General features: G+C 40.2%; 1 protein-coding gene across 1 annotated transcript in view; it reads left to right on the forward strand.

The window, feature by feature from the left end:
- CPM (carboxypeptidase M) overlaps positions 1-14,646 on the forward strand; it is a 30,508-nt gene extending 15,862 nt beyond the window's left edge. The window contains exons 3-9 of the mRNA XM_027655289.1: positions 850-947; positions 9,012-9,184; positions 10,674-10,858; positions 11,109-11,279; positions 12,101-12,253; positions 13,270-13,418; positions 14,108-14,646. Of these exons, the coding sequence (XP_027511090.1) occupies positions 850-947; positions 9,012-9,184; positions 10,674-10,858; positions 11,109-11,279; positions 12,101-12,253; positions 13,270-13,418; positions 14,108-14,341 (1,163 nt within the window). The 3' untranslated portion in view covers positions 14,342-14,646. The remainder of the gene's footprint in view (positions 1-849; positions 948-9,011; positions 9,185-10,673; positions 10,859-11,108; positions 11,280-12,100; positions 12,254-13,269; positions 13,419-14,107) is intronic.
- The last annotated feature ends 1,601 nt before the right edge of the window (positions 14,647-16,247 follow it).

Consider the following 16,247-nt stretch of genomic DNA (forward strand, 5'->3'; position numbering starts at 1 on the left):
GCATGCATGAAAACTCTGGGCATTAGCAATCTATAGGCTGTGACTGCTATTATCAAAAAACTGGTCCAGTTTCATTGCTGCCATCTACTGAAACTTGAGTTTTCCACCTCAATGAACAGACCAGTGGGAAACAGAGTTTTGCAGATGAGGTCTGAAATGCCACAGTATTGCTAAAAATAACAACAAAAAGTACCCCCCCACTGAGGACTTCCAAAATGTATGTATGTTTGTTTATTTTGTTACTTAAAGTTCAGCTTCCTGTGTAGCATTAGTGGTCCTAACTAATACTCTTTCCATAGCTCTTAATTTCTTCCCTGCTGATATTTTTGGAATATGTCTCTGATACAGCTCTTCCTGGTACCTCCTGTTTTCTGAGCAGTAATGCATGACTGTGTTTAACTTTTTTGTGTTGTCTTTAGTACAAAAACAGATATTCTTTCTTTGTGATAATGAAAACTACTATATAAACTTCAGAAAAGCCTTATAGTGTAATATTTTGTCGGAAAGAGCGATCTTGTTTGCTAAATTTGATTTGAAATACGTTTATTACCAAAAAAAAGCCTTCCTTTCTACTACTGGCTAAATGCTGTAGAAATTGCAGGGTTCACTACATACTTGCTCAGAAGGCAAAGTGTATTTGTTCCTATAGCTAATGTGGCATATATTCATAGAATAAAAGCACTCCACAGTCTGCTTGGATATGTTATATATAGGACTGACTGGGCACCAATGAAATATGAGAAATTGTATGGTGGCCTTAATGACCAATTCTTTTTATTCTTTTTCTTCTAAGGTTTGTATGATTTTATACTTGTTTAAAAAATGTCTTTTCCCCTTCCCCTCTTAAAGGTAGAGACCTGTGGGTTCTTGTTCTGGGAAGGTTTCCAACCCATCATAAGATTGGCATTCCAGAGTTCAAGTATGTTGCTAATATGCATGGGGATGAGGTACGTTTCCATTTTTGCAATGTCATTTATACCAAATACACTTATCAGGGGTTTAGAATGAACTTTTCTCTGGCATGTGCTACTTATTATTGAGGTATGTCATAACTCAAAGAGGACATAATATGCGTGTATTTCTTGAGGAATTTTAAGAATAAAGTTCCCTTGTTTTGGTGGAAAGGCTTTAGCAGACCTGACATCATAGTGAAGAGTCCTGCAATCCTACACCCAAGACGTCTCTTAAGTAGAGAGCTTTGTCTTCTCCAAGTGATAAAACCCAGAGGCTTTAACTTTCCTGTCAGTGAGTCAGATTCAGTAGTTTGCTTGTACGTTATTATTGCCTGGGCATGGAATATGACTGATAGATCTCTTCAAATACATTGTAAGATTAAATAATAATTACTGTGAAGCATCAAAATATTTATTTTAGGAAGAAAATTTATCTTGGAAACCTTAAGCTAGGAACACCTAAATTCACCTGAGCTAACACAGCGAATACAAAACAAAAAGCAATTCCAAAGCAAATAACTTGCTCTGGGAGGAATGCCCACTTATTAATGATAAATAAGAGAATGGTGATTATAAGCCTTCCTGATGCAGTACATCAATCTGGATCAGAAAGAATCAAAGCTTCACTCTCCTCTATAATACTTTCTTGCTTTCTATTTCCCTTATTCTTTGGCTTTACCTGCTTATATTAGTCATGTTCAGGATAAGTTTAAACTACTCAATATGTTTTTATGCAGTCTTCATGTGAGGGTTAAATAATTTAACAAGAGTGTGTGTGTGTGTATATATATATATATATGCTAGTCTGTGAATTCCCAAAACTAAGAAAAATATGTGTAGTAGGAAGTGCATCCTGTGTAAAGGGCAATGTATTACAAGTTATTACTATTAACAATACGGTGTGGGAGCACTTGCACGCCTACAGGCACTTATGATGTTTTGTGCCAAGAATTTTTCCCAAGTCAGACTAGTTTCACCTTGTTTGACAGTGGCTATGCTAAAAGTGCTGCTGGAAATTTGACTGATTTGGAATTTAACTCTGTGTGGGAAGAAGCTGATTCATGGTTTCAAATGTGTTACTGGATGCCCAAGACAGGGTTTGCAGCTCCTGAAACCTGTTTTATGTCAGCAGGGGAGTACATGGTGCCTAGGAACTGAGGGTCCATATAACAGTCCCTGCTGAAGGGAATGGCAAACCTATGGCTATAGATCACTTAGCTTTGATGGGAAGGAAGTGGAGAACAAGATAAGATCTCATCCAGAACGGCATGACTGTCATATCCAATGTTGCTGCACTGCAAAAGGCCACATATATTGAAGCCTCCACAATGAAACACTCATGCCATTATCACTGCCCAGCTGGCTACATACAAGGAGCTCTGAACATAGGAACAAGCACCGTTTGCATGTCCATAGGGTTGAGAGTTGCTGCAGATTGGCAACTCAGATCACTGCCTAGGATCTAAGTTTTTTTATTGTCTTCATGAGGAAATGAGGCAAGATTTTGTTTTAAAGTCAGACACGGTCCCAGATAGTCTGAGCAGGGTTGATCCTTGAGATGCCTGGGTACCATATAGCATGTAGCATGCTACATTCTCTCTTGTTCACTAGACCAAGCATGTACCTAGGGAACATTCTGAAAATAGAGCTGTTCTTCCTTTCAGGCCCTCATGATGATCTTTGCCTAATGGGTTTTTTTTTTATGTATACATATAATGCACAGTTGGTGTTTGTTTTTTATCTGATTGTAAATGTATTTCAGATGTCAGGAAATGAATTCCTCATATAGAGAGGCATTGGAGAATTTGAATTTTTTTTCCCTAATCTAAGATTCTGCTGGATAGTCACTGGGGATAGATTCGACTACTCCCTCAATATATTAAGCAGATAAATTTTGTATGACAATTGTATGACGAGCTTCAATTTGTGTGCCAGAGTCTTTCATAAATTCAGATTGTGGGATTGTGGCTTCATTGATCCAACTAGATATCCAGAAAATGATACAGAATGAAAAAAGTTCTGTTCTCAGGTGTTGTTTGGTCATGCTGCCCTTCTAACCTGTCATGATCACACAAATGACACTTAACTTTGAGTTAGCTGGCCAGCTACTCCTAAAACATAGAAGTTGGGAAGGATCCTGAATTGCATGTGTGTGGGCTGTTCACACATGCTTCTGGAAGAAAATCTAGGTTATTTGGAGAGCTGCCAAATAGGGAAGTTCTAATAAAATAATATGAGTACACAATTCTAGGAAAAGAGTTGTTTTTTTCAGAACTGGCTGATTTTTTCTTAATACTGTAGGACATAACCAGCCAAGATTTAAAAGAATTGCTTTTAGGTTCATCATTGCCAAATAGAGTGAACTTTTGCCCCAGATTGACAGAGAGACAACAAAAGACTTCTGTTCTTTGTATGACTGTATGAAGTTGGACACCATCTTTAGCAGTACTTTTTGTTTAACCCAAGCCAGATTAAAACTAATTTAAACTGATTCATCAAAATGACACTAATAGACTGCATAAGATGCATAAGCCTGTGAAATGTTAATAGAGTCTGCACTGGGGAAGGTGAGGGAGAGTTTGCCTGCTGCTCTGGGGCGGCTCCCATTCTGAATTAGGCAGCAGCTTCTCTTGTCCCAACCTCATACTCTTGCTTGAAAGATCTTCTCTTTCTCAGTCTGTACACTCACACATTCCTCCCTGGGGAAGAACTGATTCCACTTAACATGGACCACAACCAAACCCCTAAATACCCCGAAGTCATAAATGGAGTAGACCTATCACCTTTGGACCAGCTGTGCCAGTGACTTGAGTCCATTCTATACAACTGAACCATAGGATCTAATTGGAAGGCTGTTCCTAAACCGTGTATGTCACAGCAGGGAAATCCTTTAAGAAGCATGTCTGAACAAACTGTAAACTACCCGTGTGTTTCTGCTTGTTCCCTTTAATGTATTAAGTATATGGCTTTCTTAACTTTCTGCAGCTACAGTGTTACTGGGCCATCACGAGATAACATCTTTCTCAGGATGGCAATGCTGATACCAATCCTTTTCTCCTGAAGCATCCACTTCTGGTTGCTTTATTTTCTTAGTGTAATAATATTTTGCCTTTTTCGTTATGTGAAGCTGAGCCTGAACTGATACGTCTGAGCTAACCTACATGAAAGGATGTTTGTTTTGCTGGCTTATCTTGTGAAATAAGTTAAAGCACCTATATCCTATTTTCCATGTCATCATAGACATAGTCATATCCACAATAAGGTTTCCTGAGATATGGCATGACATAAGTTTTTTGAGATATTAGGGCTTAGGTGAGTAAGGACTGGAGTAGTTTTATTTGTAATCACTATAACTGAGACTTAAAAAAACTTAACAAACAAATGACGACACACTAGTTCTTGTATAGAATTTCTCACTCCTATTTCCAAGAAAATAAATGGAAGCTACATTTACACTGTCAAGATACCACTATGGAAAAAAAGGCTGGGTTTTTTTTATCACCCAGTTGCAAAAAACCAATTGTGTCCACATACTACACAATCTGCTATTTTCAGCACATATTCCTATGTCCTTAGTACTGTGCAATATATTATTGAAGTGCTGTGCGGGGAAATAATATGTGCTCTAGAAAATAAAAAAATATTTATTAAAAAAAAATTGCATTGTGAACTATTTTCCACCTGGCTTCAGTATCAGCTGATGTAATGTTAAGAAGGTCAGAAGCACCAGAGGTTTCAAAATTCAAAGCAATCAAATCTCAGTGCTAACAACAGACTTTAAAAAAAGCTGGGTGCTGCTGAGATCTGTTTCAACACAGTTTAACACTGCCTTGCCCCAGTTACCTTTTTCCTTATTTTTCTCACACTCTTCTGAGTGGGAAAAGAAAAAGCTATCCATTTGTCAGCCAGGTGAAGCCTTGTGCTGAGAAGCGTGTGGAATTTGTCCAGGCAGTAACAACTTACACCAGTTACTAGTTCAAAAGCAGGCTTTATGTTGCCATTTCCTTCAGTGATAGACCAAGGAACTGCACTTCCCTGTCATATATGTGCTATTCTCAGATTTTCATAGCGATTGCTGCTGTAGAAATAAATGTATGTGTGCCAAACTAATTGCATAAACAGTCACTTTAACACTGGTGTATTTTAGTAAAGAAGGACAAACACAGTGGGGTGTGTTGTAGTGTTGCATAATAATTATTGCTGTACAAGTGTTAAAAACAACATCTTGTAAGTGTGGCATTTAAGTGGGAAACCAAGATGGACTACTGGTTTCTCTGCTCTAACTCCACTTCCTTAGGTGAGGTTGTGCCTGGTATGCTGAACTAGGCCTGTGGAGCAGCTAGAGCTCAAGCAAGGAGACTGGCAAGACTGTGTTGCCCTGAAACAGGTCCTACCTGATGGTTTGGATCTTTCTTTCGACATTGTTGGACTTAAAAATCAGGCCACATTTAAGGAAAGAATTTTAATAATAAAAATGGGCAGAGTCCATCCACCCGTAGTCCCCTGGTCTATAGAAGGTCTCTATCATGTTGTAACAACAATGTTCTAAAACCAGGAGTGCTGCAGTAAAGTATTATAGTGCAGGTTCAATTGAAGCTAACCTTAATCTTCTAACTGGCTGCTTGAGTAAGCCTTCTGGTAGCTGAGCAGGGTGCTGACACAGCCATGCCAGAGGGGAGAGTCAGAAAGTTTAAGGGATATGTGTACAGAAACAGCAGTCACGCCCTTTTCTACAGTGTTGATCCGTGCCCTGACACACGCACACTTCTTCGTTCAAGAGTTCCCCTGAGGAACACTGATAGCCTTTCCTGCTGACTTTCTCCCTTTGGTGCACAGGAGGGAACTGGCAGCTGAAAGCGCACAGAGAAACTTAATGTCTAATTGCATCTCTAGAGCTGGGAGAAAGGGCTTTCCTTTGCTTTTCTCTCAGCCTTCATGTGAACTGCAGCAGAACAAAACACCTGGGCTTCACCCTTGGGATACTGCACTTAAAACCAAATGTTCATTATGTCTTCTCAAAGCCCCAGAGCTTATAAATGCTGTCCCTGCTCTTCTCTCTATCTTTTTATGAGACTTGAGGCAGGTTAAGGTGTCTGTCCTTGACTTTACTGTCAGCAAACTACCTTCAGTGTATCCATATCCATTATTTGAGGCTCTAAAACTAACTCATAACTTATCCACAGGTACAGCTGACCTCTGTAATAACGGTAGAGACTGACTGAACAGCAGATGCTTTCCAAGGGCTTGATCAAAACTTGAGCTATAGGTTCCCAGAAACAAAGACTTTCCCTCTCCTTCAGACACCTCCAGATGTGCTTTCTCAAGAAATGCAGGGTACTCTGGACCCAAATGTCTCTGTTGCCCCACCCAAACAGTGGTAATAAGTATATTCTTCCCTCAAGAGCAATGATAAAAGGACCAGTTCTCTTATGACAGAGATAATTTGAATTACTTAATGTGCTGAGTACTTGGGTACAAAAATAGTTATACAAGGATTCCTGTAAAATAGAGTCAGTTTTTAAAATACTGTATACATAACTAACTCTGGGGCTAACTTTTAAGTGCAAAGAATGTCATCTGTGAAAAACTGGTCACCTTTTATTCTTTGTGAATATTGTCCTTTTCTATCACCTTCTTTTGTTACTTTTCTTTATCTTTTTTCCCCTTTCTTTTCCTGCTTCTCTACCCTTTCTTTTGGTCAGACACTGAAGAGAAGTACAGTAGGAGAAGAACCCTTTCCCAGTTTCTCCAGACAACAGTGCAGTCTTGTCTGTAGTTTAGCTGTCTCTGCGGTAGGGCCATTCTTGCTGATTCTGAGTCTGTTAGCTTTATCTCTCATGCCCAGGGCCATGATTTGGCTGGTTTCTCTCCCTTCCTTTCTTCACCCACCCCTATATTCTTCCCAAGATGTCTATCACCCAGTTCAAGAGCTGCCTGTGCAAGACAGGTTCTATTGCATCTTTTCGTAAATGTCAGAGTATATTTATCAAACTTGCAGAGCAGTCTGTTTTCACCTACTCAGGTGCTGTTTTGAAAGCTACTGGAAATGGAGGAAATTAGGTACCTTCCCCCCCTTTTTCAAAGCCCATTTTCTGTAGTGTCTATGAAAAGAACCACCTGGTTACTGGCATAGTATATGTGTTTAAGTTCCCCTAGCAAATTACTTGACGGTGGCTTGCAGGAGACCAGCAACAGGGGTAAAAACCTAAGAACAAATCTACTGGGGGGCAAGGTGGGAAGAGAAAGGCTCCTCCTTTTCCCTTGGCAGAATTGCTTGAGTACCAGTTCAGAGACCATGGCTGCCTTCAGGTGTGACACTTAAAATGGTGTGATCTGCAACTTAGCCGAGTCAGGTTTGGCTCTACCTTGTTTGTTTGTTTGTTTCTTCTGCAATAAACAGCAATTGGCATCTAACTGGCAAGACATGATTTGTTCCCAACCTGAACAGCATCTACACCCAGTTCTCCTGCCCCATTCTGTATCCAGGCAGAGGTCCTGCTGGATGGTGTCTGTGTTCCCATTTCTCTTAACACCAAAAGCAGAATTTGCCACTTAAAATGCACCAATGTGAAAATTCAACAAGATAACGAGTGCAGCAAATAGCTGTGGAGAAATATTGCTTTCCCCCTGCTTGATTCTACCTACCTTTTACCTGAGATTAGCTCGGCTGGTTAGAACATGTTGCTAATAAACCAAGGTTGTGGGTTTGATCTCTGCAGGGGCCATTCACTTAAGAGTTGGACTCAATGATCCTTGCGGGTCCCTTCCAACTCAGAATGTTCTGTGCAATATCTGTGAAAAAATTATTAATGTAATCTTAAAGCAAGGAGATGTGTATCTGCAACATGAGTTCATCTGGTAATGCCACTCCGTGTTCCTCACTTTCAAAAAAAGAATTCTTTGCAATATTTCTACCTTATTGGTGCAAGACTCGTTCTAAAAGATACTGAGATGCTGTAGCTCTGAAATAGAGCCTGCAGTGATTTACTAAGCTTTGTTTTTGGAGATAAAGTAAAAATAAATTGTCTCTGGAGCACATCTAGGTGCACATCTTGGTTTATTCCCATTCCGGACAGGGCCTAGGAACTTTATAGTGCCCTTGAAGCATGGGTCACAGTGCTGTGGAAAGTGCCCGTGGAAAGTATAGTCCAGTAAACACTACAACAGTGGTTCCTGGGGTAGAATAGGATTGACTGTTCATAACTCTGGGTCTGGAACTTGCCACTATTTTACCTGAAATCTGATAAAGGGAGATGTCCTGTCAGCTTTCACAACTTATACAAACTTATATGAACAAAAATATGTGTTTAGCTTTTTCTCTACCACTACCTTTCCTGGATTCAAAGTCTGCATCCAAATGTCCTTCCATGTCTTTTTCTAAGGTTTTATGTACACGTTTGGTTTCCCCAATGCATGTGTTCACGCCATTAAAACAAAGCAGTGTAGCAGGGAATGTAACAGAAGTGTCTATGGGGCCTCTTTGATCCTGTATTAAAGTTGACTTTCCATAAAAGAGGATCAGTAAGAAAAGGCCTGCTCTGCAATTATGGTAGGCTTCTCCTTTCTTTCTTTTGAACTATCACTGCCAAGTGGTGATGTACAGCACTGACACTCCTATACAGGATGCAGGGTTCCTTGGGCATCAGAGCAGACCTGTGACTGTAGTGGGGCTGAGAAAACAGAGTGGGGTGTTCCCAAGCCCACATGATCTTTATCAGGCAGTTTTAGTTTTTGATAAGGCTGTGCCTTATCCATGCAGATTTAAGCAGTCTAGCTGATACAGTCAGTTTCCCATTATACAAAAAGCTCTGGTTGATCTGGGTTTAAAGTGAAAACCCTCCAGTGATTCCTTTCATCTATGAAATTGCTTTAAATGTATTTAGGGGAGAGCATAAAACAAACCAGTGTTGATTAGAATGCTCTTGTACGCCTTGTATGTCTGTGTAATCCAGTAAGAAAAACCTGGAAGTGCAAGGTGATGGGTCTTTTTTTATTTATTTATTTTCTTCTTGTCTTCCATAGCAGACTTAAAATAAAATCTTATGCTTTTTTATACAGACCGTTGGGAGAGAAATCCTGCTCCATTTGATAGACTTCCTGGTGACCAGCTATAGACATGACCCAGTTATTACCCGGTTACTCAATAATACCCGGATTCATATCATGCCAACAATGAATCCTGATGGATTTGAAGCTACAGAAGTGCCTGATTGTTATTACACACGAGGAAGGTAAAATGGCTTATGAGGGTGGGAGAGGCAAAGGAAATGGGTGGGGAGCAATAATCGCAGATAGCCAAGAGACTGAATCATACTTGGTGGAGAGGATAGTCTAGAAGATGTGTTAGGGCTAATTTTTTCCAGTGCTGTTCTGAAGACGCGCTTTTACAACATGGAGTTTGTGAAGACTGAGTCAGACTGGTGTTTATATGTGGTGCAGCCAGAGAAAATCAGTCAGAATGGCGTAATGACCTCACCTTTTAGGCAGGAGACCCAGATTGTGAATACAAAAGCACAATTCCCTATTTTGTAGCACCTTTAGGGTGCTACAAGAAAAGAAGGAAAACTCCACCCACAGGGATCTATTTTAGTTGGAGAACTTTGTAAACCTTCTTAATGAGACAAATGTGTCTAAGCTTGTTGAGTGGACTTCTAGCAGTGTGTTTGAAGATCACATTGAATGCAGATAAAGAGGGAGGAGTTATGCAGTGACAGCTGGCTATAATAGGTAATAGTTGTACCTATAGTAGCGCTATTAGTAGCACTAGGAAAAAAAACTAACACAAAAGAAAATGCAACCAACTTAGCATTGCATCCTGTGCGACTTTTGCTTTCTTTAATGTAACCATTGCAGAGACCAAAAGGGAATGAAAAGCTTAACAAGCTAAAATAGGGAAAGAGTGAGAGAATGGGAAGAAATGCCAAAGGGACAAAGTTGAAATGTACAGAAAAAGCAAACTCATGAGCTAGAATTTCTCTTGGATCACTGGCCATGGCAACATCAGAAACAAGTGAAAAGGTAGTTTAGGTAGTGTAGTTCTTTGGGTGACCAGTGTAGGCCATCCTTTTATCAGGAAAGAAGTTTATTCCTCAGCAAATAGGTGGGACTTGTATGGAGAGGGGTACATTTTATCCCCTCACTGTCAAATAGAGTTTAACTAATGACTTTAAAAATTAACACAATTGACAACAGATACCCTCTCTACTCCTGTACTGACCTGTCTGAGTGAAAAAGCAAGTAAGCTTTTGCACAGGCTGGACCCTCGGGTTCAGGGAGAAGACAATACATTCTGTGTTTGACTCAAATTTTTCTCTCTGACCGGAGATATGGCAGTACAAGGGACACAGCCATTCACTTGTTACCTTGGTCCTCTGTGCAAGTGGGAAAAACACATACAGAAGGACAATGTCCTCCTGATCTGGCTCTGGTTTTTCTAAATCACATATATGTAGCTGTGTGCATGCTATATGCATGTTAAATATGCACTGTTTTCACTTGAGATACAACAGAAGAATTGTTTTATTGTGTCCTATGAAAATTCCAGTGCTGCTAGAAATCAAACTGAAATCCATCATCTTAATGCTTCAGAAATAAGAATGGTCATCTTGTTTGTTTCCTGAGGACACTACCATGCCACAGATCTGGAGTACTTGGGAGGCTGGTGATGTGGAGGTGTCCATAGGCAAAACAGTAATGTGAATGTCTTCTCTCCTCTCTAAGGTACAACAAGAATGGAGAAGATCTGAACAGAAATTTTCCTGATGCCTTTGAAAATAACAACGCTAGCATTCAGCCAGAGACTCAAGCAGTAATGAACTGGATAAAAAATGAAACGTTTGTTCTTTCAGCAAACTTGCATGGGGGTGCCCTGGTTGCCAGTTACACCTTTGATAATGGTAACTCAGGTAAGCTAATAACAAATTCTCTTCTTCACAGCTGATTTGGTTTAGGAACATTAGCTGTACCAAAGCAAAATTTATAAGGATTTCTGCAAGGTTACTCTAGCTCTTGAGCTGGGATGGGCAGAATTTGATAAACCCCATAAAAATTCACTGCCTAATGTAGCTGTTTGGGAGACATTTATCCTGTGCGTAAGCCAGCACTGTATGCTTTATCAGTAATGAGAGTTAAACAATTGTTGTCTTCATTCTGTAGTTACTGGCTCTTTGAAAGGCTATAGCAGATCTCCAGATGATGATGTCTTTATTCACCTGGCAAAAACCTATTCTTCCAACCATGCCAGCATGTACAAAGGGACTGGGTGTGACAAGAGACAAACCTTTCCAGAAGGCATTACCAATGGATACTCTTGGTACCAGTTGGAAGGTAAGAATCTCAGTGATATTTTATTCAGCTGCTTCTGATATGATGTCTCACTTTCTCCTGCCATCTTTGATGATGAAAGGACAGTGATTTTACCCAGAGTAGAGGGCTGATGAGGGGAGTAAACAAACTCATTTCATGCAGATTCTCTGAGCAGGACCTGGGTGTTTGCAGGCTCTCCCAGCTAGCAATTGCAAGTGAATGAGGCAGTCACTGCTGTTTGGCTGCCTCTGTGCTCTTGCTTAAGGCCTGCAATAGCTATATAGATTATACACACGTGCACACACTCCTTGGCACCAAGATCTTGTCCTTTGAGAAAGAAAACCAATCTTCTGTTCATATATCATCCTTTTTAATTTTTTGATCACTGAAATAAATGTTTTCATTACTGTTTATGTGTAGCCAAATAGAATATGGGCCCTGTGTGCTGTGGCATTGTGTATTGCTTTCACTATCTGAATTCAAAGACATATAAAAGGCTCTTGAAATGGCTTTGGCAAACTGATGAATTTATCTGCCACAATTTAGTTGGAAATGCTTGAATGAATTTCAGTCAAAGATCCAACCTTTCTTAGCCAGAATCATCATCATTCCCAAAATGCCACTGTGCTTTAGAAAACACCACTCTACGTGTAACTAGAGTAATAAAGTCTGTTTTCCGCAGGAGGCAGTAAATACAAGTGTGGCATTGAGGAATAATTTATCTGATTTACTTTTTTTACTGGTAGGATGCAAGGATTGACATTTTAACTCTTCTGTTTGTCTTTTACTTGGAACTTAGTGCTTCTTTGTAGCTGAACACTCTCTTATTTCACTTTTTTAAGGTGGAATGCAAGATTACAACTATGTCTGGGGACAATGTTTTGAAATTACATTGGAGCTGTCATGCTGTAAATATCCTCCAGCAGACCAGCTGGAAAAGTTCTGGAGAGACAACAAAGTTGCTCTGATTGAATATATAAAACAAGTACACCTAGGTGGGTATGTGAATGGGGATGGGAGGTGAAGCTGAGGCCGGGTTAGTGGGAACTCTTCAGCAGCCTGGGTCAGTGTCACAGCTCACAGTGGGAGGAGCTCTGGTGTGAACTTGGGAGCTTCTGAACATGAAGTGCTACAAGGCCAGGGATGGAGGAGAACTCAGGCCTGTCAGGTGAGGGGCAATGGGTGCTACTACAGTAGTGCAAGGGGCTTAAAATGTGCTGGGGCAGGAGCAAGGGACAGGCCCCAGGCACTGTCTGACCATACATCCCCTCACAGACTCTGCTTTCCTGAGCAGCCTTGGGTCAGTCATTTATTTTAGAGGTGTATGTGTGCCTGTGCACAAGTTTTGTGGGTCTTTTGCTACTTGGATTTTGTATTTTTAAAAGACTTTTCTGGGTGTGACCTGACTTCACAGTTGGAAGAGAGCTGCTGCTTAGTGAAGCAATGCTGCTTTATAATCAGTTGAAGGGCTTGCACAAATCTGTTGCTTATCTTGCATTTTATTGCCCAAAATATTTGTTTTATCTCTGCCTAATGCCAGTGCTGCCTTAAAGACGGTGTGTAAGAATTAAGGGAAAGTACTTCATAATCAGACATTGTTGCTATTCTGCCTTTGGGAAGTACTAGAGAACAGGCTGACTTATTTTAAATTACAAAAAGAGAAGGGAAGGGGTGTGTGCAAAAAAATGCCAAAGCAGTACTGAAGATTTAAGCCCTTCAGTAAAATACACATACAGTAAGTGTATATGATGCCTTCAGCAAATGAGATTTAGGAGATTATATTGCTGCTTTCTAACTTAATGTGAGGGTAAACTATTAAAAACAACAACCAGGCATATTCTGTTTTAATTCCTTTCAGTGACACAGAAGTGACTACTGATATTATTAGATGTGTTCAAACTCAGTGAAACAGCCTTTGAGTGCACCCAGCAAGAGAACAGTCTGACTTTCTTGGAGGAGGCAGCTCACTACAGTTACAGGTCGTTATCTCTCTCCTCTCTCTTTTTCATAGGTGTCAAGGGTCAAGTTACTGATAAGAATGGGAATCCTATTCCCAATGTCATCGTGGAAGCCAAAGGAAGGCCTCATATCTGCCCCTACAGAACAAATGAACAAGGGGAGTACTATCTTCTCCTTTTGCCTGGGACGTATGTGATCAATGTAAGTGTGCAGCCTTACTAAATTATTGTTTCTAATTGCCTTGAATTCCTGAGCACAGTGAGAAGGCATCCTTAGACATGAGTGAGCTGAACTGCTCGAGTCACATATAGGAGCTGTAAAGACCCTTTAGCAGATTTAAAAGAAAATAGTACCTTTAAATGTGAGTCAGCAGAAAGGAAATTTTTTGATATAGTAACATCTCAAGTCCTCAACGTCCAGAGATAAGCACCCATCTGACCTTGATGGTGGAGCCAGTGGGGATGAGCGTCTGGAGCACAGCGACTTGAGCTTGAGGTGTTTGAAACAAACCACAGAGCTCTCAGGGTGAGGAGGTGGATCAGGGCAGCACCAGGCTGACATCACCACTGGTGACAGTTATTTCCTTGTGTCAAAATGGTTTCTCTGCAGAAGTGTTAGAGAACATCCATGTAGTGTAGGCTCTGCCTGCTGTCAGCCGAGGGCTTACACTTGAGCATCACTGCAGGATGCCCTCTCTTGTACAAAAAGTCTTATTGCTGTAACGTGGAAACTTTACCCTTTTTTCATCCCATGTTTCCAAACGTGTATTTAGAACATTTTTTCTTGTACATTTAAAGTGTAAACGAGCACATTAGATAGACTCTGGTTGTTTCACAGCTGAACTCAGATGTTTCAACACCAAGTAAGAACACTTTTGTGTTTGTTCCTAGGCTACTATACCAGGATTTAAATCGATGCTGAAGACAGTGGAAATACCTGACAACACTGGTAACTTCAGTGCTTTAAAACAGGACTTCTCTTTCTCAGAGGTCTCTATCAGACCAAGAGTTGCTTCATGTCCCAAAATTCCCCTGTACCAAGAGCTCACACGGGCTTCAGCTGCAGTAAAACCAACCCTACATGTCTTGGTTTTAATGACTGCTCTGCTTGTAATTTTAAAATAAAGTCAGGAATGAGATGTTATGGCCAGGCAAAATCCACCTGTACAAATGTGGCTTTGTATATGCAAAAGAATGTCTGTTTTTATAAACCAAATTCTCAGATTCACAATCATGTTCACTGTATTTTGTAAAATACTGGGTTGACGATCAAATGTTTGACTATATTTTTAATTGTAATAGACTATCATATTTTTCTATGTAAGTATTTTACTCTGAAGAAATTTTGTACAGCCGATGGAGATAACTGTAGAATTTCAACACAGAAAGTACAAATACATTCTCAAGACTTTGCCTGAATTCAAAAAAAAGTTGAGGATTGTACTGCAAATGTTTTATGCAAGCTCAGGTTCCTCTCTGAACCAACAGCTAAGGTGCCACACAACTGTAAGTGATCAGATTAATCCTATTTTCTCATAATAAAGCCATTGCTATAAATGAGGAATGGTATTTTAAAATATGCTTTTTCTTACCTGGACAGATGAGACTGCTTAGGGCTCAAATGAGGTAAGACCAGTAACACAGACAGGTTTTAAGACAAAAAGATGGAAATGAAGTGTAAGTATGTGCTGAAGGGCCACGCTCCTGGAAACTGGATTATAATCTGCACCATCAGGGAAAAGGGAGGAATTTGTGTCTCTGAAAAAAGTGTTCTCCTACAGCAGAGCTGCTGAAAACAATGTGAAAACAGTCACTGACAGCTTTATACCTTGTCTATTTTTAACTGAATTTGGTGTGGAACAATCACAGACAATTCAGATTCTTTGAATAGCTTTAGCAGCGGCTTTATATTGCTTAAGTAGTTTCAGAGCCCTGCTACTACCCATGCCAGGAGCTGGGAGGCATACTCAGCAAGGCACAAACCAGATCCAGTTACAAAGGCTGGTTTCAGCACTCCCCTGGCTGGGCTGAGATGTTGCAGGCAGGATTAGCAGATTCCTTTTGCCTGGCCAGTTGTGAATCATCCTCTGGGCGCTTTGAAGCTGTCCAATAAACACAAAATTTATCAAGAAAAGCCAGTTAGTACCATCTCCTGTGTTTATTTTAAAACTTTATCTGCCAGTAATTTTCTTACGCAATTTCAAAAGCAAAGCAGAAGAGATTATCTTTGGAAACATCAATCTTTTCCTGTATACAGTAAATAAAAAATGCAGGAATGCAGTTAATCCTTTTTAAATCTTTCCTGAGGCACTGCTGTCTGTCACACCAGGACCCACCAGCTGGGCTGTGGAGCTTGGGCATCAGCTACTTACCTGTCTGCCAGCCAGCTGCATTCAGTGTGTGAATGCACTTCAGAACATGAAACAGCATTGCTTACTGGGAATGAGGGTTGCATGTGCAAGATACTATTTTTTTAATGTCTTCATCATATCCATTTCAATTTTCTATGTTTTGTCACTCTCTGATCTGCTGTGGGTTGTTTATCGGTCAGAGAAGTAAGTGATCCACTAAGTCCCACCACTGATAGTTGTTCCTGATCCTGTCACTTATAGCAGAAAGAACTAGAGATGCCTTGAGTGTAAAACCCCCAAAACCCAAGAAATCTGAGAGAAGTCAACAGTTCAGCAGGTGAGTGAGGGCAGAAAGAGTCTGCATGCTGGCTTACAGGGACAAGAACCGGTATGAAAACCAAGTACCAGAACTTCCAGCAATCAAGTCATTGACATGAAAAAATAAAGAGCACCAAAGAGTATATGAAGAAATCTTTATTTAAAGCTTTTAAATGGAACACAGTACTCAGTTTCCCTAGAAAAGGAACAACTGAAAACCAAAAGATAAATGCAACACACATGAAAGTTTTCATAAAGGGATCTATGCACTGTGCAAGTGGAGTGGATACTTGTATTTTAATGGTTACTGACTGTGGTTGTATGTGCACTGGGTAGCCAGAAGGTACACACCATTACAAGCT

Source organism: Corapipo altera, unplaced genomic scaffold (genome assembly GCF_003945725.1).
Source record: "Corapipo altera isolate COAL_440 unplaced genomic scaffold, ASM394572v1 1, whole genome shotgun sequence".
NCBI lineage: Eukaryota > Metazoa > Chordata > Aves > Passeriformes > Pipridae > Corapipo > Corapipo altera.